General features: G+C 49.3%; 1 protein-coding gene across 1 annotated transcript; it reads right to left on the reverse strand.

The window, feature by feature from the left end:
- Positions 1 to 3280: 3280 nt before the first annotated feature.
- Positions 3281 to 27905, reverse strand: JPH4 (junctophilin 4). Its single transcript, XM_081969602.1, has 5 exons — positions 26377 to 27905; positions 23257 to 24043; positions 12635 to 12753; positions 11487 to 12088; positions 3281 to 3674 (listed from the first exon to the last, which is right to left on the reverse strand). Exons 1-5 carry the CDS (start codon positions 26753 to 26755, stop codon positions 3594 to 3596), a joined length of 1968 nt encoding a protein of 655 aa, XP_081825728.1. The 5' UTR covers positions 26756 to 27905; the 3' UTR covers positions 3281 to 3593.

Genomic DNA, 27905 nt, shown 5'->3' on the forward strand with positions numbered 1-27905 from the left:
TTTTTGGTTTTTTGTTTTGTTTTGAAAAGGCGGAGAATTAAAGATTAGGGGAAGGAAAGAAGAGAGCGGAATCAAAACGTCGTCCGACGTTTTCTCCAAACCGCGCTGTTGCTAAACACGTATTGGGCAGTGGTGGGATCCTGCCAGTTTGGTGATCGCGTTACTTTCCACGTTACTTCTGGGGAGTAACACAGCTGAGGCCAGGACGCACCTTTTTCCCTCAAAAAAAAAAGAGGCTGAAAATCTGGGTGCGTCTTATACACCGAATACGGCATTTTGGGCCTCTCTAAACCCCGCTCTCTTCATCAAAATGGCCGTGCATAGCCTTTAGGAGCCTTGCAGAGTGCTCCTGGGGGCTGGGAAGGGCAAAAACGAGCCAAAAACGGGCCGTTCTTTTGCTCTATTTTGCTCCCCCAGCCCCCGGAAGCACTCTATCAGCCTCCTAAAGGCTATGCCCTCTTTTTTTGGACAAAAAATGGGCCCGTTTTTGCGGAAAACGGACCGTGGTTTGTTCGTTTTGGGGCCTCCCGCCTCCCAGGAGCACTCTGCAAGTCTCCTAAAGGCTATTCATGCCCTTTTCTTGGAGAAAAACGGGCCATTTGGGGGGAGGTCTGCAGAGTGCAAAAACTTTTTTTTTTTAAATTTGCCTCTTCAAAACCTTGGTGCGTCTTATACTCCAGTGCGTTTTGTGCTCCGAAAAATACAGTAAGTAAACCGCGGGCAGGCGGGCCCATCTGATCGTCGGAGCAAAGCGGTTTGCCGAACTGGTCCGAACTGGCTGAATCCCACCCTGGCGGATGGGTGTTTTCTCACAGCATTTATTCGGAGAAAGTGGAATGCAGAAAAAAAACCAAGCCATCTTTTGTGTGTTGAAACTGGCCTGTACAGGAAGTCCTCGTCGTACGACTATTCGTTTAGCGACCGTTCCAAGTTACAAAGGTGGTGGAAAAAAAATGACTTGGGGCCAGTTCCTCACCTTTAAGGGCCGTTCCCAAGGTCACGGGAACAAGGCCGCTGAAAGTTACAAGGCCGCTGGGGTGGGGGTGGGGAAATGCAACTTATGACCGGTCCTTGCACTTACGACCGTTCTCAAGGTCAGGCGAACACAATTCGGGCGCGTAGCCACCAGGATGCATTTACGCCAGTCGTCCCCGTCTTGTGGGGATCATGTGATCTCCTTCCCGGCCAGCTTACCGATACGCAGTGTGTCAAGGGGGAAGGAAACCAGATTCACTGAACCACTGCAGCAAAGAAGGTTGTAAAATTAGGTGCGGCTCCCTTATTAAAAGCCGCCTTGCTTAGCCACGGAAATTCTAGTTGTAAGTGGAGGACTGCCTGTACTCCTAAGGCCGGAGGGAAGGACCCCCGAACGAACAACTTCCAATTTTCAGGAATTATGTCTTTGCGTGTGTGAAATTTCGTTACAAGCAACCCGCCCACCGAATGTTAACGTTCTCTCTAATCCAGGGGTGTCCAAACTTGGGAACTTTAAGACTTGTGGACTTCAACTCCCAGAATTCCCCAGCCAGACTATGAACTCCACTTATCTTAAAATGGCTAAGATTGCTAAGCCCCCAAGCTGGCAGGGAGAATTCTGGGAGTTGAAGTCCACCCATTTTGAAGTCACTAAGGTTATTAACCTCCATATTGGCTGGGGAATTCTGGGAGTTGAAGTCCACCCATTTTGAAGCCACTAAGGTTATTAACTTCCATATTGGCTGGGGAATTCTGGGAGTTGAAGTCCGCCCATTTTGAAGTCACTAAGGTTATTAACCTCCATATTGGCTGGGGAATTCTGGGAGTTGAAGTTCACCCATTTTGAAGCCACTAAGGTTATTAACTTCCATATTGGCTGGGGAATTCTGGGAGTTGAAGTCCACCCATTTTGAAGCCACTAAGGTTATTAACTTCCATATTGGCTGGGGAATTCTGGGAGTTGAAGTCCACCCATTTTGAAGCCACTAAGGTTATTAACTTCCATATTGGCTGGGGAATTCTGGGAGTTGAAGTTAACCCATTTTGAAACCACTAAGGTTATTAACTTCCATATTGGCTGGGGAATTCTGGGAGTTGAAGTTCACCCATTTTGAAGCCACTAAGGTTATTAACTTCCATATTGGCTGGGGAATTCTGGGAGTTGAAGTTCACCCATTTTGAAGTCACTAAGGTTATTAACCTCCATATTGGCTGGGGAATTCTGGGAGTTGAAGTTCACCCATTTTGAAGCCACTAAGGTTATTAACTTCCATATTGGCTGGGGAATTCTGGGAGTTGAAGTTAACCCATTTTGAAACCACTAAGGTTATTAACTTCCATATTGGCTGGGGAATTCTGGGAGTTGAAGTCCACCCATTTTGAAGCCACTAAGTTTATTAACCTCCATATTGGCTGGGGAATTCTGGGAGTTGAAGTTCACCCATTTTGAAGCCACTAAGGTTATTAACTTCCATATTGGCTGGGGAATTCTGGGAGTTGAAGTCCACCCATTTTGAAGTCACTAAGGTTATTAACCTCCATATTGGCTGGGGAATTCTGGGAGTTGAAGTCCACCCATTTTGAAGCCACTAAGGTTATTAACTTCCATATTGGCTGGGGAATTCTGGGAGTTGAAGTCCGCCCATTTTGAAGTCACTAAGGTTATTAACCTCCATATTGGCTGGGGAATTCTGGGAGTTGAAGTTCACCCATTTTGAAGCCACTAAGGTTATTAACTTCCATATTGGCTGGGGAATTCTGGGAGTTGAAGTCCACCCATTTTGAAGCCACTAAGGTTATTAACCTCCATATTGGCTGGGGAATTCTGGGAGTTGAAGTCCACCCATTTTGAAGCCACTAAGGTTATTAACCTCCATATTGGCTGGGGAATTCTGGGAGTTGAAGTTCACCCATTTTGAAGCCACTAAGGTTATTAACTTCCATATTGGCTGGGGAATTCTGGGAGTTGAAGTTCACCCATTTTGAAGCCACTAAGTTTATTAACCTCCATATTGGCTGGGGAATTCTGGGAGTTGAAGTCCACAAGTCTTAAAGTTCTCAGGTTTGGACACCCCTGCTCTAATCCAACCATCCTCATATTTAATTCTCCGGAGGGTAAAATTTCTCCTTGGACCTCGGCTCCATTTTAATAAATTTGCACCGTTCGGTGCCCAACGGTTCCGCAATGAAGAGGGGAGGGGGGGAGGGGGGGAAGGATGAGAAAGAAGAAAATAAAATGAATGAATGAATGAAGCAGGAAAAAGGAGATGTCGATTATTTTGTGGGGGGGGGGGGGGCGAAAGCAGCAAAGAGGAGAGGAAGGGAATGAAAATCGCCAGTAGAAAGAGAGCCCTTTATATGTAAACGATCTAGAAAGTTTATAGTTTAAAGAGGCGGCCGGCATCACGGCCGCGGGTGAGTAAAGACATGTGAAAAAAGAGAGAGGGAGGGAGGGAGGGAGGGGAGCGGGGTGGGTGGGTGGGAGAAGAGAGGCAGAGATCAGAGTTTGATATCAAACTTCTTTGGGGTGGGGGCGGAGGGGAGGAGGAGGAGGAAGAGGGGTGGGTGGGTGGGGAGACGGGAGACAAAAGGCTCCTCCTGCTTCCATCGTCCCCGTCTCAAGCCAGGAGGAGAGAGAACAGGTAAGCCAAACTCACATCCACCAAGAGGACAGCTGCCACGACCAGCAAGTGAGACCCCTGCAAGAGAAGAGGAGGGGGGGGGGGGGAGGAAATCACGATCAAAAAAATGAAGATCATTTTATAAGGCCTTTTTGGACGATTTTGGTTCGCACACGATATAACAAAAAAAAGGAGGTTGGTATTGTGACCGAAGCTTCCCAAGAACACGAAGCAGACTCCTTGTCCCGACAAAAAACCCTCTTATTAATTTTCTCCTCCAGCAAAGTCTTTCAAAGGAGGATTTACGGTCACTGAACATATCTGTCTTGGAGAGCTGACAGGGTAAAATCTGCGAAACCTGGCAAGGAGTCTCGGAGAGTCCCGAAGCAATGAAGCGAATGAATGGCCTCCTGCAAACTCCACTCCCCTGGCGCTCCCTCTTTTAATTTCCTCTGGGAGGGGCCGTTCACCGTCCACCGGTGGCCTTACTCCCCAAGTCGACCCCTGTTCTTTATCTATTCCCTTCGTCCGGCAACTCTGCGCAGGCGCACCCTGGGAACAGGCTCCAGCTGTTCGTCTGCCTCACGGATGTCTGACTCCGAAGGCAGCTGATAACTGTCGGACGGCCTTGACCCCATCTCTGCCTCTGATGTAGAGCCCTCCTCAGAGCCTTCCCCAGACTCCAGGACTGGCCCAGGTTCCTCCCCAACCTCCTCACTGCCCCAATCTGGCAGGCCACAATAGTGGAGACTCTAGAAAGAGTACAGAGAAGAGCAGCCAAGAGGATTGGGGTATGGGGGCAGAGGCCGAAGCGCTATATAAAGGACGGCTGCTGGAATTGGGTACACCTGGTTTAATGAAAAGGTGGTCTAGGGGTGGCATGCTAGCAGTCTTTCAGTATTTGAGGGGCTGCCCCCAAAGAAGAGGGGGTCAACTTATTCTCCAAAGCACCTGAGGGCAGGACAAGAAGCAACAGAGGGAAACCAATCAAGGAGAGAAGCAACTTGGAATTAAGGCGAAACTTCCTAACAGTGAAGACAATTAACCAGTGGAACAGCTTGCCACCAGAAATTGTGGGTGCTCCATCACTGGAGGTTTATAAGAAGAGATTTAAGAAGTTGTTCACCAGTCACTTTTTAAAAAGGAAGAGAGGAGGAGCAGGAGGAAGAAGAGGAGGAGGGGAAGGGGGAGGAGGAAGAGGAGGAATACCAGATTAACAGAGTTGGAAGGTCTTCTAGTCCTACCTCCATGCTCAAGCAGGACATCTTGTACCATTTCAGAGAAATGGTTTGTCCAATCTCATCTTTAAAAGCAGGAGGAAGAGGAAGAGGAGGAGTACAACAACAGAGTTGGAAGGGACCTTGGAGGTCTTCTAGTCTAACCCCCCTGCTCAAGCAGGACATCTTGTAACATTTCAGAGAAATGTTTGTCCAATCTCATCTTTAAAAGGAGGAGGAGGAGGAGGAATAACAGAGTTGGAAGGGACCTTGGAGGTCTTCTAGTCTTACCCCCCTGCTCAAGCAGGACATCTTGTAACATTTCAGAGAAATGTTTGTCCAATCTCATCTTTAAAAGGAGGAGGAGGAGGAGGAATAACAGAGTTGGAAGGGACCTTGGAGGTCTTCTAGTCCAACCCCCCTGCTCAAGCAGGACATCTTGTAACATTTCAGAGAAATGTTTGTCCAATCTCATCTTTAAAAGGAGGAGGAGGAGGAGGAATAACAGAGTTGGAAGGGACCTTGAAGGTCTTCTAGTCTAACCCCCCTGCTCAAGCAGGACATCTTGTAACATTTCAGAGAAATGTTTGTCCAATCTCATCTTTAAAAGGAGGAGGAGGAGGAGGAATAACAGAGTTGGAAGGGACCTTGAAGGTCTTCTAGTCTAACCCCCCTGCTCAAGCAGGACATCTTGTAACATTTCAGAGAAATGTTTGTCCAATCTCATCTTTAAAAGGAGGAGGAGGAGGAATAACAGAGTTGGAAGGGACCTTGGAGGTCTTCTAGTCCAACCCCCCTGCTCAAGCAGGACATCTTGTACCATTTCAGACAAATGGTTGTCCATCAGTCCTCTCTTTAAAAGGAGGAGGAGGAGAGGAGGAGGGGGAAGAGGAGGAAGAAGAGGAGACGAACACAGTGGCAAACTTGGAAAGGACCTTGGAGGTCTTCCAGCCCAACCCCTCCTCCCCGCTCAAGTAGGAGACAGACCCTACGCCATTCCAGACAACTGCTTGTCCAGTCTCTTCTCAACAGAGAAGGGGGGGGGAGGACACACACTGCCACCTTGCCGAGCGTGCTACGCCTGTTCTTTTCAAGTGTGCAAGCTGTACTATTGTCCAACAGCGAGAAAATTCTTCCTGAGCCAGCACTCTGGCTCCCTACGTGCAGTCACAGGCCGACGGGGAGGGCAGACGGATAAAATATGGGATACAGAGGCAAAGGGAGGGCCGGGGGGGGGGGGAGGAGGAGGAGGAGGGGACATCCCCACCCCCACAGACACCCAGGTCTCCTCGGCGCCCGCATGGCATTTGGCAGTCACAGCCTGGGGATAATGTTGTCCTTGGCACATTCAACCAAGCCCGACCAGTGCCCAGATAACATCACGGCCTACGCCTCCTGTTGTACTCCCACCCCCAATCCGACTCCCAGCCCCCCTCCTTGAGAGCAGAAGAGCTGGATTATTGATGACCTGCAGTTCTGGCGCCCGCCCCCCCACCAATCCACCCAACGCCTCCTCCCCCCCCACTGCGGTTGTGCTGACCGACCAACTGGCGAGGCCCATCTCGATGCTGCAGTGAAGGAGGAGGGACCAAAGAGGAGGCTGTTGCCGGGAGAAAGGATGCGGTTGCCTAGCGACGGGAGGAAGGCAGCTAGCCAATCCCCTTGTGGATGCTCGGAGGCCGGCGGGTGGGTGGGGGGAGTTCGGTTCTTTCCAACCCCTCCTCCCTCCCTCCATCCTTCCTGATTCCCAGCTGAAATGTAAATAACAGACGTGCTTTGGGGAGGGGGGGAGAAAGGAGGAAGGGCAAGCACTGTGAAAAGCCCCCCCACCCCGAGGATATTTTATGGGGGGGGGGGAGTGCGCTACACCACCGTTCCAACAAGAGGATCAAACCGTAGTTTGTTTGCCGTCGGGACAGGGATATATTTGGGCTGAGGGGGCTTATGAACGAGCGGGAGAGAATTGGGCAGGTTTAGAAAAAAGGGTGGGTGGGAATTCGTCCTTCCTCGGTTGTTGCAAAAAGGGTAGGGGGGGGGGCGTTTAGTCCAGAATGCAGGTGGGTGGGTGGGGCAGGCGCCTTATGGAAAAGCAGAAAATTGTGTCGGGTGGATTTTTGGGACTTGTAGATGTCAGCGAATTGTGTGCATTACATAAGAACTGTTACAGGTTGCGTGGATTGTGCTAGCGGAGTGGGAGAGGGCTGCGGTTTTGTCTTGGGGGTGGGGGCATTGAGATGCTCCTCGCAATGGTGGGTGGGCGGGTGGGTGAGGGTTTTTGCAAAACCTTCCTGGGACTGCTCCACAGCCCCCCACACACACCAGACTGCAGTTCAACCGAAAACGGGAAGTCCCTCGACTCAACGACCGCAATGGGCATGGAAAATACAACTGTTAGCGTTCAGCGGTAGTGAGACGGCACGTGACTTTCCCGGCCAGCTTCCATATTGATTTCGCTTGGCCAGGAAGGTCACAAACGGTGGCACACGTAGGCCCGGAGATACAGCTGCACCCGACGCAAAAAGAGGACAACAAGTGTGCAAATCCACAAGCGGGTGGAGGCGGGAATCCGGTCCCGGTTGGACGCGCGACCGTATCGCGCGTCCCTTTTTTCCCGCAAGGCCGGCATAACTTTTTGGAGTACAGTCCACGTCCTCGACTTAACGACCACAATTGAGCCAAAACGTTCTATGGCTTAAGTGAGATGGTTGTTTGGGGAGTTTCGCCCCCATTTTACGACGTTGTCCGTCAAAAGGTCGCAAAAGGGGATCACATGACATTCACCCCACCCCCACCCCCCAGGCAACCGTCATAAACTATGAGTCAGATGCCAAGCGTCCAAATGTAAACCACGTGACTGTGGATAGCCTGCACCGGTCCTAAGTGTGAAAAATGATCGTAAGTCGCTTTTTTCGATGTCTTTGTCGCTTCGGACGGTCACTAAGCAAACTGTTGTAAGCCGAGGACTCCCTATAATATGTAAATAGAAAGCGATGTGCTTCTTAAACCATAACCTGTTTGGCTGGATTGTGGATTTGGTGTAGGATTAAACCTGAATATTGTAACTCGTAAATCATGGTTTATTACCATATCTTTATTTGGGAAGCTAACCATGGTTTAGTAAGATGTGTGAATCATGCTTTAGGACAGTGATGGCTAACCTTTTTTGGATGGCATGCCAAAAGCGGGGGGGGGAGTGCAGGGAGGTTTTTGCGCGGGCGTGCCATACCCATAATACTATGTGCGCAACATAGCGCCCCCCCCCCACTTTTGGTGTCCTTTTTTTCGCCCTCCAGAGGCTTTCTAAAAGCCTGGGAAGGGGGAGAAAACAGCCTCCTCTGCTCCACTGAAACCTCCGGAAGGCGAAAAACGGCCCTATGGGGACCTCAGACATTTGTGTTTGGCCGTACGGTTATTTTTCACCCTCCGAAAAGCTCCGGAGGACAAAAAAACCGGCACTAGAGCCAAAATGGAAGTCACCGTTCTCAAACTTCCGGGGTCCCCGTAAGGCCGTTTTTCACCCTCCGGGAAGCCTCCTGAAGGCTCCCGAGGGAGACAAACAGCCCTATGAGCAAACCGGACGTGGAATGGTGACTTCCGGTTTCTCCGTATGGTCGTTTTTCGACCAACGGAGCCTTTTCGACCAACCGGAAGCCCGATTTCCACATATGGCCGTTTTTCGCCTTTAGGAGGCTTCCCCGAAGGAGGACAAAGAAACGGCCCTATGGCCAAACCGGAAGTGACTTCTGATTTGACCGTAGGGCTGTTTTTTGCTCTCCGGAGCCTTCAGGAAAGCCTCCTGAAGGTGAAAAACGACCATATTATTTATTATTTATTTATTTATTTTATTTTATTCGATTTATCAGTCGCGCCCTCTCCGCGAAAGGACTCGGGGCGACGTACAATCAAATATATAAGCATGTGGCATGGTTTGCCCTCGGGTCTGCTTTTCGCGCTCCGGAGGCTTCAAGGCCGAAGTCAGATGGCCAGCACGCGCCCTAACAAACGAGATGTGCGATAGGTTTGCCGTCCCGGCCTTCGGACAATAGGAACTGAAATGTTTGAGCTTTACGCTTCCTTTGGCTCCAAAGATCGTCCATTTTTGATGGAATGAAGGATGTTGAGGGCCGGCATAACAAAGCATTCAAGATTGCTGCCACAACTATATTGACAATAACGGGCAAAGCTAGAATTCGCGTCCCAGAAGTGTGTTTTTTCCCCCCAAATGCAACTGGATTTTCTTGTTTTTTTTTTCTTTCAAAACGTTGCGCTTCTCATCCAAGAATCGAACCGAAGAAGCTTCTTGGGTGAGAAGCGAAATGTTTTAAAAGAAAAAAAAAATGAAGAAAATTCCATTTTCTTTTTTTTTTCTTGGGGGGGGTTCGCGGTTTGTTACATATGGTAAAGTTCCCCCCCGCCTTATTTTTAAGAAAAATAAGAAAATACGGCTTGTCCTCGACTTACGACAGTTCACTTAGTGACCGCTCGAAGTTACACGCTCGAAACAACGGGGCCGACGGACCATCTTTCCCACTTACGACCGTCGCTGGCATCTCCGCCGTCACGGGATCTACTTTCGGATGCTTGGCAACCGACTCACATTTACGACAGTTACAGTGTCTCGGGGTCACCCGATCCCCTTTCGCGACCTTCTGTCAAGCCAAGTCCACGAGGAATCCAGACTCACTTTAACAACCCCGTTGCTAATTTAACAACCGCAGCGGTCCATTCAACAATGGTGGCGAGAAAAGTTGCAGAATGGAGCAAAACTCCCTGTACCAATTTCTCACCGAGCAACAGACTTTTGGGGCTCAATTGTGGTCATAACTTGAGGACTATCTTATCAGTAATTTTGATGACTTCAAACAGTGGTTAGTCCAGGCCACACACACCCAGCCGGGATACGCTATTGTGGTTTACTGAATAAACGGCCATTGGCTGGTCCCTCACAATGCGAAGACACAGTCCAGCAAGCCTCCTTTTGATGAAGCCCCTTCTGTGGGCCCAGACGGATCTCCCTGTGCTTTTAACAACGTCCTGACAGGCAGAAATCCAACAGGTTGGATTTCTCACAGTATTTGGGTCTCACTTATCTGAGGCTGCCTCCTCCAATCGCAGCTTTCACCCCAGGTATAAAACATGCGGTGAGGTTTATGGCTGGTGACATCATCAGGAAGGCGGGGAATGGGACCACGTGTGCCGGAGGCTCAGGCTGCCTCAGCCTCCAGCACACGTGATCCCATTCCCCGCCTTCCTGAGCGTGCTCCGCCGGCTCACGCTCCGCAGTCCTCGAAAGTGACTGGGGAATGACGAGAACCTTCCTGCCTCTGCTGGACTTTGCGCGCTCCTCGCGACTGCATATTGCAGTCGCGAGGAGCACGCGAAATCCAGCAGAGGCAGGAAGTTTCTCGTCGTTCCCCAGTCGCTTTCGTGGCTTCGTCATCCGGGAGCGGCGACAACATTTCTGCCTCCACAGCTCCCGGGCGCTGCCGGACGGAGGTAGCCAGAATGGCGCCGAGGCAGTCCGGCGGGCGAGCAACCGAGGATCAGGGTGCCTCGCTCACTCTTTCGTCCACCCGGACCACCTCGGCGTCGCTGTGGCTACATCCGTCTGGCCGCGCCAGGGAGCTGCGGAGGCAGAAATGTCGGCGCTCCCGGATGACGAAGGCGCGAAAGCGACTGGGGGAGCGCCGACAACATTTCTGCCACCGCAGCTCCCGGGCGCGGCCGGACGGATGTATATAATATTATAATATTATATATATATATATAGTATATAATATTATATACTATTATTTCATGAAGAGAGGTGAGGCTCTGCCTCCCCTGCCTCCCCTGACCGCACGTCCCTGAAAACATGGCACCACTTTGTGCAAAATCCAAGTTGGTTGGACTGTGTTTTGTCTACCCTGCTGAGGTGGGACTTCAGTGTCCATCATCCCTGGCCAGGAGGGGCGGGACTTAACCCAACACAAGAAGAGAACAGCAGATGGGACAAAGTCCTTAGGGGATTTTCCCAAAACCTAAATCCTTAAGAGCTCACTTAACAGAATAACCTAGTTGGAAGACTTGGAGGTCTTCTAGTCCAACCCCCTGCTCAAGCCGAAGACCCTAAACCACCTCCGAGAAATGGTTGTCCAATCTCTTCTTAAAAACTTCCAGTGTTGGAACACCCACAGCTTCTGGTGGCAACCTGTTCCACCGGTGAATTGTCCTCCCTGTGAGGACATTCCTCCTTAGTTCTAGCTTGCTTCTCTCCTTGGTTAGTTTCCATCAACTTGGATCTCTTTGTTGTGGGAAAGGGTCATGGGAGAGAACCTGAGAACAGGTCAGAGGTTCTGCTCTCTTGATCGGGTGTGTCCAGGAACGGGTCAAAAAAACTCAAGAGGGTGGCCACTACCATGAGGTGGCCACCACCACCATATATGATCAAAGCAAAATCTCGTGGTGGACTAATCTTGACTTTGCTCACCATTCCTGCACCGCCTTTGCCTCCAGCGTCTTTAGATGTTCTTCCTTTCCTTGGATGATGTCCAAAGACCATCATCTTCTACTCTGAGTCACCCGTCTAGACTCGCCAGTGCTACCACAGACCGTACTCAGCTTAGCTAGGAAGAACTGACTCTAATGTCCATCTGAGGTGTCCCACCCGCCTTAAAATATGTTGACCTCTTACCTGTCTCCCCCTTTGGACTGCTTGTAGACTCTCTGGTCCCTCCAGCAGAAAAGAAGACCTGCACGATTCCTCGTTCTTCGTTTCTGCATCAACCGGAATTCCCAAGGGTACCGTATCGTCCTGGTTCCCCCCGGGATAAGTCTTAGAAGCGTTCCCGTCTTCCTCCTCTTCCTCCTCCTCTTCTCGGAGGCTGCCCGAGCTGCCGCTAGCTGGGCTGCCCGGCTGAGGGTGCTGAGGGACTCTCTCGTAATCTTCTTCCTCGGCTTCGTAGCTGCTCAGCTGCCTCTGTTCCTCCTCACCTTCCCACAACCCCTCCGGAACGAGCTGCGGTGTCCGAGACGGGAAACTACCCCGCGAACCCCACTCCTCCTCTACATCCGAGGCCTCGGGGAAGAGCTGGCGAGGACCCCCGTTCTCCAAGGGAGGCCAAGTCCGCCGAGGGTCCCCCCGCCAAGGTTGCAGCGGAGTGGGAGGGTAACTTGGCGGTAAGCTCGGATCCGGGGTAACATCGGAAGGGGTGATGCCGTTCTCGTAAACGTGGGGACTGTCGTACTCGTGAAAATCGGTGTCGGTGCCTTCTGAATCTAACCGGCCACGCGGCTCTGGGGAAGGAGAAGCGACTGGCAGTTAAAGAAAGAAGGGAGGGGTGTAAAAAGCTCTGGGTTCAAGAAAGATTGGAGGTGGAAATCGCTTTGATAGCGTGATTTCCTGTTCTCGATCGCAGGACGAAAGTATAGTGGTATCTTGGTACTCGTTGTTAATTGGTTCTGGGAGCTGCGACGAGTACTAAAAACGATGAGTACCAAATATTTTTTCCCCGTAAGGAATACTGTAGTGAGTCACAACTTTGACAAGTTCTACACAAGGTCCAGTTATTTATTAATGACACCCCTTTTAAAATGAGATATCACGGCAGTAATTTTCCACCTTAGTCGCTTTAAGATGGGTGGACTTCAAATCCCAGAATTCCCCAGACAGCCAGGAATTCTGGGAGTTGAAGTCCACCCACCTTAAAGCGACTAAGGTTTGAAAAATACTCTTCGGCGACGACATCAATGCAAAATGCATGGCACTTTATAACAGGATAATAGTTGGAAGGGGCCTTGGAGGTCTTCTAGTCCAACCCCCTGCTCAGGCAGAAAACTCACCTGAATCAGCTAGAATGGGCTGTAGTTCTTGAGCCAAAATTTTGGCCAAACGGGAAGCTTCTAGAGCCTTTTCGGCTGCCCCGAGGGCAGCGGCCGCCTTCAGACGAGCATCTGCAGCCCTGAGGTGGAGAAAGTTTTGGGTCAATAGGGTAAGAAGGTCCTTTCTGAAGGCTCACCCTCCCAGGTGGCCCTCCATGACGTTCCAAGAAACAATCGAGAAAGTATTGGGTGTACAGGGAAAGAAGGTCCTTTCTAAATGTGTCCTCCTAAGGTGGACCTCCATGAGGTTCAGAGAAGCAATGGGGAAAGTATTTGGTCAACAGAGAAAGAAGGTCCTTTCTAAAAACTCTCTTCCTAAGGTGGCCCTCTATGATGTTCAAAAAAGCAATGGGGATGGTGTTGGGTCAACGGGGAAAGAAGCCCTTCCTAAGGTGGTCCTCCATGACATTCAAAGAATGAATGGAGAAAGTGTTGGGCCAATGGAGAAAGAAGGTCCTTTCCAAACTCTATCCTCCTATGGTGGCCCTCCATGACATTCAAAGAACTGATGGAGAAAGTATTAGGTCAATGGAGAAAGAAGGTCCTTTCTGAAGACTCTCCTTCTAAGGTGGCCCTCCTTGACCTTCAAAGAACCCCTCCAAGATGGTCAACGCTGGCCACCGTAGCTAACCTAGGAGCATCCTAACCAACATAGCCTCCATAATCCTTGCTCCTCAAGCTTTGAGGCTGGTCCTCAGCTTCAGATCTGGAGCTGCTGAGCCCTTTTCTTTCATTTTCAAAGGACCTTGTGGATCCGCTCGACAATGTTGTCCAACAACAGAAGCCGAAATCATTGACCAACCAAGCTTTAGGATCAATCTAACCATTCGCATCTGTTCAACCTTGGCCATTTGGCCCTGGGATAAACGGACGAGGAACTCGCCACCACATATTGAAAAATTTGGAAAAAAAATATCTCCATGTTCCATAGTTCGATTTTGCTGGTCTTGTCAACTTGTTATTACTTAATGTTTTCGACCCAAATTTATCGGGCGACAGAGTTCTGATAAGGAATTTCGTCGGGAAAACTAGAATTTATTTCAGACGGACCAGGTTACAATTTTTTTTTTTCAATCGGTTGGTTATTTTCCAAATATCGGCCTCTGAAAAATTGTAACCTGGTCTGTCTGAAATGAAGAACGTTTGTGGAGAACAAACCTTCTTAAGAAACTTGGCATAAACTTTATAGAGTGGGATTCTCCAGGTAAGAGATTAGGCGGAAGGCCAGGAGCATGCAAGGACGGGCGCACATTTGCGAACCGGTACGGAAGGGGGAAACCACCCCGGATTAAGGTGGTTGATTCGTTGCCACGTTATCTCCGTAAGGCGATTCCACTTCGTCAATCGTGGTTTGAGCTTAACGGGTCGTGGGAAGGCAGCCTAACTCACGGAAGCGCAGAATTGTGGCGAGGGAGGCGGAACAGAAAGGTCATTTAAACCGGAGTCTCTCAAATCAGGCAGCGTTTAAGATATCGTAGACTTGGGTAAAAAGCGCTACGGATACGACTTCGTTCCAAATCGAATGGGGACTTTCAACACAGAGCAACGATGGACGTATTATTCAGGGGTGGCATTCACAGCTTCGCCCCGTCCACGCATGCGCTCGGCCCTCCACGCAGGCACTTTGATTGCGGCGCGGCTTGCACGCGTGCCCGCGGCTTGAAAACATGCCTAAGTAGGACGGCATAAAGCCGGGTCCGGGTACCACCGCCGATTTCCACGACCGGTTCGGGCGAACCAGTCTGAACCGGCTGAATTCTACCTCTGCTATGATTGCTAAGGTTTATAAAATGCCGTTGAAATTGAATTTGGAAAATGAAGCCGTGAAAACGTTGTACGATTCAGTGGGGCCAGGAAATTTGGATGTCCTGTGATGTTTTGAACAATGGAGGAATACGTGGACGAAGGATTTAACCCCTCATTGTTCTTCTATTTACTTTTGTATTTTACAATGCTCTATATCAGGGGTGGCGAACAACTTCGACAAAAAGAGCCAAAATGTTAAACTGTGAGAGTCAGAGAGCCACACCACGCGCTCCCTTTCGGCACTAAACCCGGAAGTACGGTCTTGCCCCGCCCCTGGCGATGCGACGACACTTGCCTGCGCTCCACCAGCTCGGCTGGGAACGGAGACGTTTCCTCAGCGGAGCGGAGCGCCTGAAAGGGACGCAGGCTCAGCCTGCCAGGCTGCCACCACTCCACTGAAGACATTGCTGAGCAGAGAAACGTCTCCGTTCCCAGCCGAGCTGGTGGAGCGCAGGCAAGCGTCGTTGCGTCGCCAGGGGCGGGGCAAGACCGTACTTCCGGGTTTAGCGCCGAAAGGGAGCGCGCGATCCGGGTTTAGTGCCAAAAGGGACAAAATCCAAACTTGGCAAAGAGCCACAGTATACAAAATAATGATAAGAGGCAAAGAGCCGCATTCATTTTGGCCGGGAGCCGCATGCGGCTCGAGAGCCGCGTGTTCGCCACCCCTGCTCTATATAAATACAAACATTTGATTGGAAATAAAGAAAGACAAGTGGACTTCAGCTCCCAGAATTCCCCAGCCAAAATGGCCACCCCCTTTTGCGGCCTATCCACCTTTGACGCAGCTCATTTTTTAATGAGGAATTGCTGCCCTGAATTTTGGCAAAAGTCCTCGACTTATGTCCACAATTGGGATCAGAATTTCAGTTGCTAAGCCAGGCGATTCTGAAGTCTGCCACACCCAATTTTTACGACCTTTTTTGCCACGGCTGCAAAGCAAACCACTGCGGTTGTTAAGTGAATCACGTCCTCGCTAAGCTTTCCCATTGATTTTGTTCGTCGAACTCTGGTTGGGAAGGTTGCAAATGGCGGGGATGTGACGGCAGGATATAGCGACCGTCATAACTAACATGCCAGTTGATAAGCATCTGAATTTTGGTCATACGGGGGTGCAGACATGGTCGTAAGTATGAGGACCGGTCATCAGTCATGTTTTTCAGTGCTGTTCTAATTTCTAAACGAGTGTTTATACAGGTAGTCCTCAACTTACAACCGTTCGCTTAGTGGTCTACTGAAAAAAGTGACGTGACCATTTTTCGCACTTACGACCGTCGTAGAAACCCCACGGTCGCATGATCAAAATTCAGACACTTAGCCTGGGGGGTGGTCTCGTGATCCCCTTTTACGACCTTCCGACAAGCAAAGTTGATGGGGAATCCAGACTCACTTAACAGCCGTGCGATTCATTTAACAACCACAGCAAGCACAGTCGTAAAATGGGACAAAACTCACTTAACAAATTTGTCACTTAGCAACGGAAATTTGGGGTTCCATTGTGGTCATAAGTTGAGGACTACCTGTATATATATTGTGTGTGCATAATATATTAAATTAACTTATATATTAATGATATAATTGCATCCAGTTTTGAAAGGGTGGTCGTAAGTCGAGAACAACCTGTACGCCTCCTTTTAAGTTTTAAGGAGGCGTACAGATTGTTCTCAACTTACGACCACAAAATGGAGCCCAAAATTTCTATTGCTAAGCGAGACATTTGTTGTGAGTCGGACCCCATTTTGCCCCCTTCTTGCTCCAGTTATTAAGTGAATCGCTGCAGTTGTTAAGTTAGTCACACGGTTGTTAAGTGAATCTGGCTTCCCCACTGACATTTGTTTGTCCAAAGGGACGCCACAACCGTCGTAAAGATGAGTCAGTTGCCAAGCGCCTGAATTTTGATCATGGGAGCACGATCGAAAGTGTGAAAACCGTCATTAATCCCTTTCTTCAGTGCCGTTGTAACTGCGGACCGTCACTAAACAAACTGTTGTAAGTCGAGAACTAACTGTATATCTTTTTTTAAGCTTAACGCGTTAAAATCAAAAGTCTGAAGCCTCTTTAATCCTTAGACAAACAATTCTCTTTCTCTCTCTCTGTTACACACATAGAAACAGAGTAGTATTCCGACGGTTCGGAACGGTTTATCCGAAGTGGTAGCAGAAATCACGGGTGGGCCCAGCCACCTCCTCCGGCTCTATGCTGTCCTATTTAGGCATGTTTTTGAGGCCGGGCGCATGCGCAGAAGGTGCGCATGCAAGCAAAGCGCAAGCACGGAAAGCTGGGCGCAAGCGCAGAAGGGGCAGGTGCACCCGCGAAGCGCGGCCGTCAAACCGGTGGTAACAAGATGTAAAACCCACCGCTGACACCAAAGGAGTAAATTTGTGATTCATCGTATTTTGGGGGCGACAAATAAGTTGCTCGTTGTATCTTTCTGTTATCTCTTCTCCCACTCCCCCCAAATGTTTTAAGTTACCCCCTTGTTTAAGGATGAACCAAGAATGGGAAGAAAGCTCTTTTGGGGAGAGTTTATTTTGTGTTAAAACAAGAATAATTCGCTCGGGATAGCGGGGTGGATTAATTATAATTTATAAATTCTACCAGGCGTGGAATAAATGGTATAGGTGGATGGAGGAAAGAAACAAGAATCAATGAAGGAATATAAGAAAACTCAAAAATAATAGTAAAATAAGAGAGTTAAGAATGGTGAAATCCAAATGAAATACAATAGAAGGGAAAATAATATAAGGTGAGTAGTATCGATTGATAATTGCTACTAGAAAGAACAGGAAGCTCCTGTTTGTATTGCATTGTGTAAATGTGTTGTACGTCTAAGTTTTGTGTGTGTGTATTTTACATGTTTGTTAATAAAATTAAAAAATTGGAAATAAATAAAATAAATAAAATGAATAAAATAATAAATAAAATGAATAAAATAAGTAAAATGAATAAAATGAATAAAATAAATAAAATAAATAAAATAAATAAAATAATAAATAAAATGAATAAAATAAATAAAATGAATAATAAAATGACTAAAATAAATAATAAAATAAATAAAATAAATAAAATGACTAAAATAATAAATAAAATGACTAAAATAAATAAAATGACTAAAATAAATAAAATGACTACAATAATAAATAAAATGACTAAAATAAATAAAATGAATAATAAAATAAAATGAATAAAATGAATAAAATAAATAATAAAATAAATAAAATAAATAAAATGACTAAAATAAATAAAATAATAAATAAAATCACTAAAATAAATAAAATGAATAAAATAAATAAAATGACTAAAATGAATAAAATGAATAATAAAATAATAAAATTAAAAATTAAAATAAGTAATAATAAAATAATAAAATAATACAATAAAATAATACAATACAATAGTAGAGTCGGAAGGGACCTTGGAGGTCTTCTAGTCCAACCCCCTGCCTAGGCAGGAAACCCTATACCGTTTCAGACAAATAGCTATCCAATTATAATAAAATAATATAAAATAATACAATAAAATAATACAATAAAATAATAAAATAAAGGCAGTTGATTTACAAAAAGCAACCTAGAACTAAGGAGAAATTCTCTGTGAGAACAATTAACCAGTGGAACAGCTTGCCACCAGACAGCCATTTGTACCGAATTATACAGGTAATCCTTGCATTGCCAAAATTCATTTAGCAACCATTCCAAATTACAACAGCACTGGAAAAAAATCGACCGTTTTTCACACTTACAACCGCTGTAGCGTCCCTGAGATCACAAGATCAAAATTGAGACCCCGGTCAACTGATTCCTATTTATGAAGACTGCGGTGTCCCAGTGTCACGTGGTCCTCTTTAGCGACCATCTGACGAGCCAAAGTCAACCGGGAAGCCGGATTCACTTAACAACCGTGTGACTAACTTAACGTCTGCCGGGACGCACTTAACATCCGTGGCCAGGAAGGTAAAATAGGGGGAAGCTGCCTTGACAACTGTCTCGCTTAGCAACGGAAATGGTGAAACTCAGTTTTTGGTTGTAATTTGAGGACTCCCTGTAATAAAATGTGGGAAATCTTGTTTTCTTAGCGTTTCGGCCTCCGTCGACTCCTTCTCTTTAACCCGATGCAGTCGTCGTAACTTCTTACAACTTTAATTCTTGGTTCTCTAACATTGTGAATGTTTTATTTTATTACATTGTGCTCTTGCTGTGTTTCCCTCCTTTTTGGGGGGGTGTTTCTTTTGCAAGCTTTGAAACTCCAATTCTACAAGGAGGAGGGAGGTGCCTGGATGATTTAACCTCTGTGTATCTAACACCTTAAAGGAATCAGAAAGGTCGGCAGTTCGGCGGTTCGAATCCCTAGTGCCGCATAACGGAATGAGCTCCCGTTACTCGTCCCGCATAACGGAATGAGCTCCCGTTACTCGTCCCGGCTTCCTGGCTTCTGCCAACCTAGCAGTTCGAAAGCGTGTAAAAACGCAAGTAGAAAAATAGGAACCACCTTTGGGGGGAAGGGAACGGCGTTCCGTGCGCCTTCCGGAGACGTCTTCGGACAGCGCTGGCTCTTCGGCTTTGAAACGGAGATGAGCACCGCCCCCTGAAGTCGGGAACGACTAGCGCATACATGTGAGGGGAACCTTTACCTTCTAACATCTTCTTCCTACTGCTACGGCTAGTCCTCGAAATTACGACCACAACGGAGCCCAAAATCTACTTTGCTAAGTGACTTGAGTTTTGGTCTATTTTATTAGTTTTCTTGCCACGGTTGTTAAGTGGATCCCTGCCATCGTTAAGTTAGGAACCTGGTTGTTAAGCGAATCTGGATTTCCCCATCGATTTTGCTGGTCGGAAGGTCACAAAGGGAAATCACCTGACGCACACACACACCCCGGGACTGCCACCGTCATAAATATGAGTCAATTGCCAATGTTTATTGGAATGTTTACCCTGTGACCCTGGGGACAACGGCGATAAGTGTGAAAAGCGGTCCTAAGTCACTTTTACTCAGCGCCCTTGTAAGTTGGAACGGGCAGTAAATGAACTTGAATAAATCCTTCCATCCGAACAGAAAAAGCTTGCTAGGATGAGAAGTGAAACCTCTTCAAGAAAAAAAAAAACTCCAGTTATATTTGGAGAAAAAAAAAAGCACCTTTGGGTTAACCCTGACCTGGAGGGTTGAGGATCTCCACGGAAATGCCATTTTAATCATGGCCTAACCCCAGTCCTCGACTTACAACGGTTCATTTAACGACCGTTCCACGTGACCACGGCACTGGAAAAAAGGGACTTAGGAGCGTTGTTCACAGTTTACCCCCTTTGCAGTATCACCGGATCAACATTCCGACGCCTGGCGAAACTGATTCGCATTTATGACGGTCTCAGTGGGCACGCGATCCCCTTTTGCGACCTTCCGGCCGGCAAAATCCACGGGCAAAAGCCTGATTCGCTTTCACAACCGGGTGGACTCCCCTCCCGACTTGCAGGGATTCACTTAACAGCCGAGGCAAGGAAGGTCGTAAAATGAGGCCAAGCTCCCTCAACCAAGGCCACTCGCTTAACAACGGAAATGCCGGGCTCAATTGGGGGTCGTGAATCGAGGACTTACGTGTAGATTACAAAATTCACCTCGGAAGCCGAAAAGGAAGACGTTCAAAAAGGAATTATTGCTGGATTGGGGTGGGGGGGCTCTGCTTGGATGGAAAATCCCCCCCCCCAAAAGCCTGCTTGCCTCCTTGCAATTCACCCCCCCCCTAAACACATATCAACCCCCATAACACCTGATTTGCCTTCACCCACGCAAGGTGCATCCTGGATTGTTTATGCACACAGCTCCTTGTTTTCGGTGTCTCTTCCTCTTGTTTCCATGCCTCTCCGCTCTTCTCCCCACCCTCGTGTGTTTGTGTGTGTGTTTGTGTGTGTGTGTGCGAAGCGACAACATTTCTCGATCAGCCCCATTCCTGTGTCTTCTCTCCCTGGACAGCTCCGCCTCGCTCCCTCCTCTCCCTCCCTCCCGTCTCTGGTCCATGCCCGTAGGATGCTGCGGCTGTTGCCATGGCAGCCGTCAGCCAATCGCCTCGCCCGTCCTCCTGTTGCCTAGGTGACCGGGCAGCCTACACCAGGAGACGGCCTTTTTACACACTCACACGCACACATACAAACACAAAGAGGCGCGTGCGAGCTCTGCGCGCAGACACATACAGATGGAGTCACCTGCAGCTTTAGACTGAGCGCGAAAGAGAGAGAAAGAGAAAGAGAGAGAGAGGGAGAGTGAAAAGGAGAGAGGGAGAAAGATAGAAAGAGAACAAGAGAGAGGGAGAGGGAAAAAGAGAGGAAGAAAGAGTAAGAGAGAAAGAGAGGGAGGAAAGAGGGAGAAAGAGAAAGAAAGAGGGAGAGAAAAAGAATAAGAGGGAGAGGGAAAAAGAGAGAGGGAGAAAGAGGGAGAAAGAGAGAAAAAGAACAAGAGAGAGGGAGAGGGAAAAAGAGAGGAAGAAAGAGAGAATAAGGGAGAGAGAAAGAGAGAAAGAGAGGGAGAGAGGGAGAAAGAAAGAAAAAGAGGGAGAGAGAAAGAGAGGGAAGGAGAGAAAAAGAATAAGAAGGAGAGGGAAAAAGAGATGGAGAAAGAGAGTAAGGGAGAGAAAGAGAGAGGGAGGAGAGAAAGAAGGAGAGAGGGAGAAAGAGAGAAAAAGGGAGAGAGAAAGAGTCAGAGAGGAAGAAAGAGAGAGTAATAGAGAAAGAGGGAGAAAGAGAGAGGGAGGAGAGAAAGGAGAGAGGGAGAAAGAGAGGGAGGGACAGAGAGAAGAAAGAGAGGGAGGGAGAGAGAGAAAAGAATAAGAGGGAGAGAGAGAAAGAGAGAGGGAGAAAGAGGAAGAAAGAGAGAAAGATAGAAAAAGAACAAGAGAGAGGGAGAGGGAAAAAGAGAGGAAGAAAGAGAGAGTAAGAGAGAGAGAAAGAGAGAGGGAGGAAAGAGAGGGAGAGAGGGAGAAAGTGGGAGAAAGAAAGAAAAAGAGGGAGAGAGAAAGAGAGGGAGGGAGAGAGAGAAAAAGAACAAGGGAGAGGGAAAAAGAGAGGGAGAAAGAGAGAGGGAGGAGAGAAAGAAGGAGAGAAGGAGAAAGAGAAAAAGGGAGAGAGAAAGAGACGGAGAGGGAGAAAGCGAGAAAAAGAGGCAGAGGGAAAAAGAGAGAGGGAGAAAAAGAGTGTGAAAGAGAGAGGGAGGGAGGCCTGATTAGGGAGCAGGAGGAGATATGAAACAGCTAGAAAAGGGATATAAAAGGGAATATTTTAAAAAAAGGAAAAGAGAAAGAGGATTTGGTGGATGAGGAAAATATAGGCAGAACAGGAAAAAGACGAAAAAGAAAGAAAACACACACGGAAAATAAAAGGAGAAGAAAAAAAGAGGGATAGTCTTTAAAAAATGCCTCAATTCATCTTTTCTCCCTTAATTTTGTGGGCTGGAGCCAAAGTCTACACACCTAACGCCCACAACCACAACCACAACAAGAAGTCTTTTCATCCCTTCCCATCAGCCCCAAATTATTTTTATAACAAATTTTCCACCTGGGAGGCCTGATGGGGATGGATTATTTTTTTCCACGCTAAAGTCTGTGTGGGACTCTCCCAAAACCGCCCCAAAGAGAATTTCTGTTCTGTTTCTTTTTAAAATGGCTCCCGCTGAGGGGAGGTGGGGGGGAGGGGGTGGAAGAGAAATTCTTCTCTTGTCCATCTGGAATCTTATATCCTCTCTAGAAAAAAATATTTCTAAAGAAAAAATCAGAATAAATCTAGGAACTTGTTTTCCAACGAATCGGTTTGAATGCCGAGGCAGAAGCGGGGAATAACATTCGCAAAAACCTTGGCGTCAAATGAGTCGGTTAGAAATGTTGTCCCTCGCGTGAAGCTCGTTTTAGTTCTAGAACTGAGGGTGTCCAACCTTGGCCACTTGAAGACTTGTGGCCTTCAACTCCCAGAATTCTCCAGCCAGTTGCGGCTCACTGGGGAATTCTGGGAGTTGAAGGCCGCAAGCCTCCGAGTTGAAGGCCGCAAGCCTCCCAGTTCGCAAGCCTCCCAGTTGAAGGCCACAAGCCTCCCAGTTGAAGGCCGCAAGCCTCCCAGTTCGCAAGCCTCCGAGTTGAAGGCCGCAAGCCTCCGAGTTGAAGGCGGCAAGCCTCCGAGTTGAAGGCCGCAAGCCTCCCAGTTCGCAAGCCTCCCAGTTGAAGGCCGTAAGCCTCCCAGTTGAAGGCCGCAAGCCTCCCAGTTCGCAAGCCTCCGAGTTGAAGGCCGCAAGCCTCCGAATTGAAGGCCGCAAGCCTCCGAGTTGAAGGCCGCAAGCCTCCGAGTTGAAGGCCGCAAGCCTCCCAGTTGAAGGCCGCAAGCCTCCCAGTTCGCAAGCCTCCGAGTTGAAGGCCGCAAGCCTCCGAGTTGAAGGCCGCAAGCCTCCGAGTTGAAGGCCGCAAGCCTCCGGGTTGAAGGCCGCAAGCCTCCGAGTTGAAGGCCGCAAGCCTCCGAGTTGAACGCCGCAAACCTCCAAGTTGAAGGCCGCAAGCCTTCAGGTGGCCAAGTTTGGACATCCCTGATCTAGACTATGGAAGGAGAACATCTGCTGATGTTCACAGACTTCAGTGAGGAGGACACCTCATCGATTCAATCATTCTCCACCTGCATGTTGAAGATTCCTTCAAGGCAAGGCAACCTTCTCCCGTGTCAACTGTTGAGTGAAAACCATTCAACAAGAGGGTTGTAGGAATGTGCTAGTCTCTGTCCTCTTCTCCCCCCCCAACCTCCAGTTCCCCTTCTTACCTGGCGATGGCTAATTCTTGCTTCTGACGAGCCATGCTGACCGCTCTCCGGGCCACTTCAACCGCTCGGTCCACTTTCTCTTTGACTTTGCTCCGTCGAAGCGGGATGAGGTTCTTCACCTTCCCGCTCACCAACCGGTTGAGCTTGTACTTCCCTTCTTCTTTGGAACCGTCGGGGTAGGTGGTGCGCCCATACCCGTGTCGCCGGTTCCCCAGCCACTCGCCCTCGTACCGCAGCCCGTTGGAGCGGCGACTCACCCCGTAGCCACTGCGCTGGTCGGCCCGCCATTCTCCCGCGTAGACCTCGGTGGAGGAACCTTCAATGGTGAGAGTTGAAGGCAGCTCAGGAGGTTCGGTCTCGGCGTAGCTGAGAGTCGTGGCCTCACTTCCCGCTGAACTGACCCCTGCCTCGCTCTTGAGGGACCCTCGCTTGCTGCCCAGAGAGGCTTTCGACTCGGCCCTCCGCACTCTTAGCCCGCTCAAGAGCAAGGACCGCCGGAAGAACCCTCCGCTCTTCTTCTTGGTCCCCTTGGGGAAGTCCGGATCTCCAGGGAAAGCTAAGACAAAACCACCCCTAGATCCTGAGGCGGGGCTGTCCCCAGGGAGTGGCGGAGGAGGCAGCGGAGGAGGGAGAGGTACCACTGGGGCATTGTGATCGGCCTCACTGTGGAGGGACTCCAGGGAGGTCCGGTGTGGGGAGCGCACCAGGGTGGCTTGACGGTACGGGACACTCTGGCGTACTCCATACCCATGACGCTTGCCGGACTGCCACTGGCCTTGGTAAGTACCTGCAATGGAGGGAAAGGTGAGGTCAACCAAAGAAGGCGAAGGACATTCCACATCTCCTGGACAAGAGATGTCCAACATCTCTTGTCCAGTTGAAGAAGACCACTCAGGCCGTGTCAGACCTACCAAGAAAGGAGAACCGTCTTGGTGTATGGAAACTGGATCAAGAAGCCCAGATGTTTGTGTTGGAGACCACAGAGAAAAATCATGGGTGAGGACCTACGTAGGAATGAAGGACCTGCGTAGGTCCTTCAAGGGTTAGGGTTGCTTGGAAGCGGACGTGCAATGTGTGTGTGAAAACCTGCTACATTGTATCACCCAGTTGAGTTTGAAACTCTACGATGAAATCGGATCAGCTTTTTATGGGCCACATCGCCCACACCACAACCACCTCCACCCATTATCTTGAGACACACAGATGGTGTTCTAGAGGGACCTCTACATGAAGCAATGTTGTGTGAATGTTGTGTGTGAAAGCAGTGGAAAGAACCATCGTCACCATTGACTAGAATAGAATAACAGAGTTGGAAGGGACCTTGGAGGTCTTCTAGTCCAACCCCCTGCTTAGGCAGGAAACCCTACACCACTGACATCATCATCACCATCCTCCTCCTCGCCACCTCCATCACTACCACAATTATCTGCACCCATTATTTTTGGACAGAGATGGTGTTCTGGAGGAACATCTAGAAGAAGAACGAATCAACCGCGTGAGAACAGTGTGTGAGAGCGGTGCCATTGCCACCATCATCGTCCTCACCACCTCCTTCACCACCACAACCACCTCCCACCCATCATCTTTGGACAGAGAGATGGTATTCTAGAGCAACCTCTAGATGAAAGGATGGAGCAAGGGTGAATAAAAAATATACAGAGAAAGCTGACCAAGTTTCTATGGACCGCATCACCCTCAAGCATGATCTCCTCCACCATCACAACCACCAATCTTGGAGCACACGGATGGTGTTCCAGAGGAACCTCTAGATGAAGACACAAAGCAACGGTGTATGAGCAGTGTGTGTGAGAGAGGTGGAAAGAATCTTCACCTCCATTGCCATCATCATCATCATCACCATCATCATTCTCATCCTCTCCATCACCAGCACAACCACCTCCCACCCATTATCTTAGGACACACGGATGGTGTTCCAGAGGAACCTCTAGATGAAGAAACAAAGCAACCGTGTATGGACAGTGTATGCAAGAGGGGTGGAAAGAACCATCACCCCCATTGCCATTGACATCATCATCATCATCCTCACCACCTTCATCACCACCATAATCACCACCTCCCATTATCCTGGGACACAGATGGTGTTCTAGAGGAACTTCTAGATCTTGGCAACTTTAAAACTTGTGGAGGTCAACTCTGGGAGTTGAAGTCCACAAGTCTTCAAGTTGCCAAGGTTGGAGACCTCCGATCTAGATGAAGGAATGGAGCAAGGGCACATGAAAAGGATATGGAGACATCTGACCAACTTTCTATGGACCACATCACCCTCAACCACCACCATCATCTCCGCCACTATCTTGGAATAACGCAGGTGGTGTGGTAAGAGGAAGAAACGAAGCAATGGTGTACGAAAAGTGTCCAAAGAAATCTGACCAACTTTCTGGGGACCACATCACCATCCTCACCACTCACCCCATTACCACCGTCACGGAGCCCGTTTTTGGCCTCCCCGGACTCCTGCAGCACTCTGCCGGCCAAAAACAGGTGTCGTGTAGGCCTCTCGGGCCAGTCCCTTGATATTTCTAGGCCGGCTCTGTGGGCCAGATTTAAGGACCCCGCGGGACAGATTGGTGCGCAGGCCTTGAGTTTGACACCCCTTAGACTTAGGACACATGGATGTATTAAAGTGGCACACTACAGGAACATCTAGATCAGGGATGGTTAACCTTTTTGGTGCCGAGTGCCCAAAGTGGCCCTCCCCTGCGCATGCGCTCCACCCACACACACATGCCCCCTGCCCCCCCCCCCCCCGTGCCCCCTTCTGGCTTCCAGGTTGGTGCGGGCGGCAGAAATGGAGTAGAAAGGGAGGGCACGCTGGGGGCAGGAACCTGCAGAGATCAGGGATGGCCCCACCCCACGCGCATGTGCCGCAGATTCCCAAAGACCAGCTGGCTGGCCAAAGGCATGCGCACATGTGAGGTGGAGCTGGGCTGGCATGCCCCCAGAGAGAGCTCTGCATGCCACCCTGGACAGGGGCACGCTGTCATGGGCCAAGTGGACAATCAGAAGACAGATACCACATCGGGACCACCAGACCGGAAAGAAACAACAGCCCAGCCTGCACTGACCCCCCCCCTCACTTGACCTGTTCTCCTGACTCACCTCCGTCCGCGTAGGTCTCCATCCCGTAGCCATCCTGAAGACCTTCGCGCCACATGCCTTCGTAGACGACGCCCGAGTGGCTTTCCCAAATGCCCAGGTGGCCCTTCAGCCCGTGGCACCACTCCCCCTTGTAACTCCACTTGCTCTTCCGCTCCGCGCCCAGGCCACTGCGCTTCCCTTGGCTCCAGAAGCCCTGGTAGGTATTCCCGCTGGGCCAAGTGTAGACGCCCAAAGACTCAAAGCCGCGACTCCAACGCCCGCTGTACTCCCCCTGGGCGCCCGGGCCTGTGCACACCCCGTAGCCATGGGCCCGGCCCTCTTCCCAGTCGCCCACATAACAGCCTCCATCATCAAACTCAAATCTGCCTCCGTTGGACATTCATGTAATGTTTGTCCCCGGTCAGTCGGGCTGCAGTTATCTCCTTGTCCCGGTGTGCATCTCCCCTGCCTGGCGAAGTCGTTTCTACATGACGAGGCTCCACCCAAACCGGCTTCAGTCCTCCATAGCTCCCTCTGGACAGCCAGACATCGATCTGGCAAGCCGTTCTCCGTCTCTGGCCAGGAGCCTTCCCGCTCGGCTGAACTGCAATTCCAATTTTGCTAATGCCGGCGCGTTTGGCTACCGTCGGGCATCAGCTCCGGGGATCAATGAGGAGGAATCGGAAGGTTTCGCGGCAGGATCGCTGAAGGCGGATGGAAGCTAGCGGTAGGGGGAGCCCAACGTTGAGTGGTATCACAAACCTGCGGCAGGTTATAAATGAAAAGTTTAGGAAAAAAGTCGCGGGTGTAAAAGTGCAAAATGTGTGTGTGGGAAAAAAAATTCGTCTGTGAGCACAGATTCACTGCTCTTTCTAGTATGTAAGAACCCTTTCCCCCTCAAAAAATAGCCTTCCAACTACAAACAAAGCAATGGTCCAAGAGTTATCTATTGATGTTCCTCAAGAATCTGTGTTGTCTAGTCGGAAGTCCAGGGAATTGGGGATGGGTTGGACACCTGGAATATCAGAAGATATGGATTTTCTGAGGTCTGTGGAGGAATCTGGTGGCGACGTAGACAATCTGAGGTCTTTGTAGAGCCCAGGGACAGGCAGTTGGTCTTTCCTTGGCGAGGACCAAACATGCTAGTTCCTAGAAGAACTTCATTGCGGTGCGTGGTCTCGCTTCTTCATCATCGGGAGACCAACAGTTGGTGACGGCTTTCCATGTCACAAGTTCAGGACAGAGAAGGTGTAGGCCCAAACTCTTTGGTTGAGGAGTCTAGGGTGGCCTCTTGGCTGATCAGGGGGGGACTTATGGACAGAAGAGAAGCAGGAGGCGGATCCCCAGCTGCAGGTGGCCATGAAGGACCTTCTCAAAGTTCTCAACTAGACTTGCTGAGCTCTTCTAGGTCTTAGGTGGCCATCCAGGAATGGAGGTTCTGGAATTCCCCGTCCAAACAACCTCTGGAGCATCAGACAGAAAAGTGGATCCTGGGGTTTTCCTCCCTAGGGCCCATCAGAAGCAATCTAGACTGCCCTCCGCGATCGGTC

The sequence above is a fragment of the Natrix helvetica genome, assembly GCF_964273705.1.
Source record: "Natrix helvetica genome assembly, chromosome: W".
NCBI lineage: Eukaryota > Metazoa > Chordata > Lepidosauria > Squamata > Natricidae > Natrix > Natrix helvetica.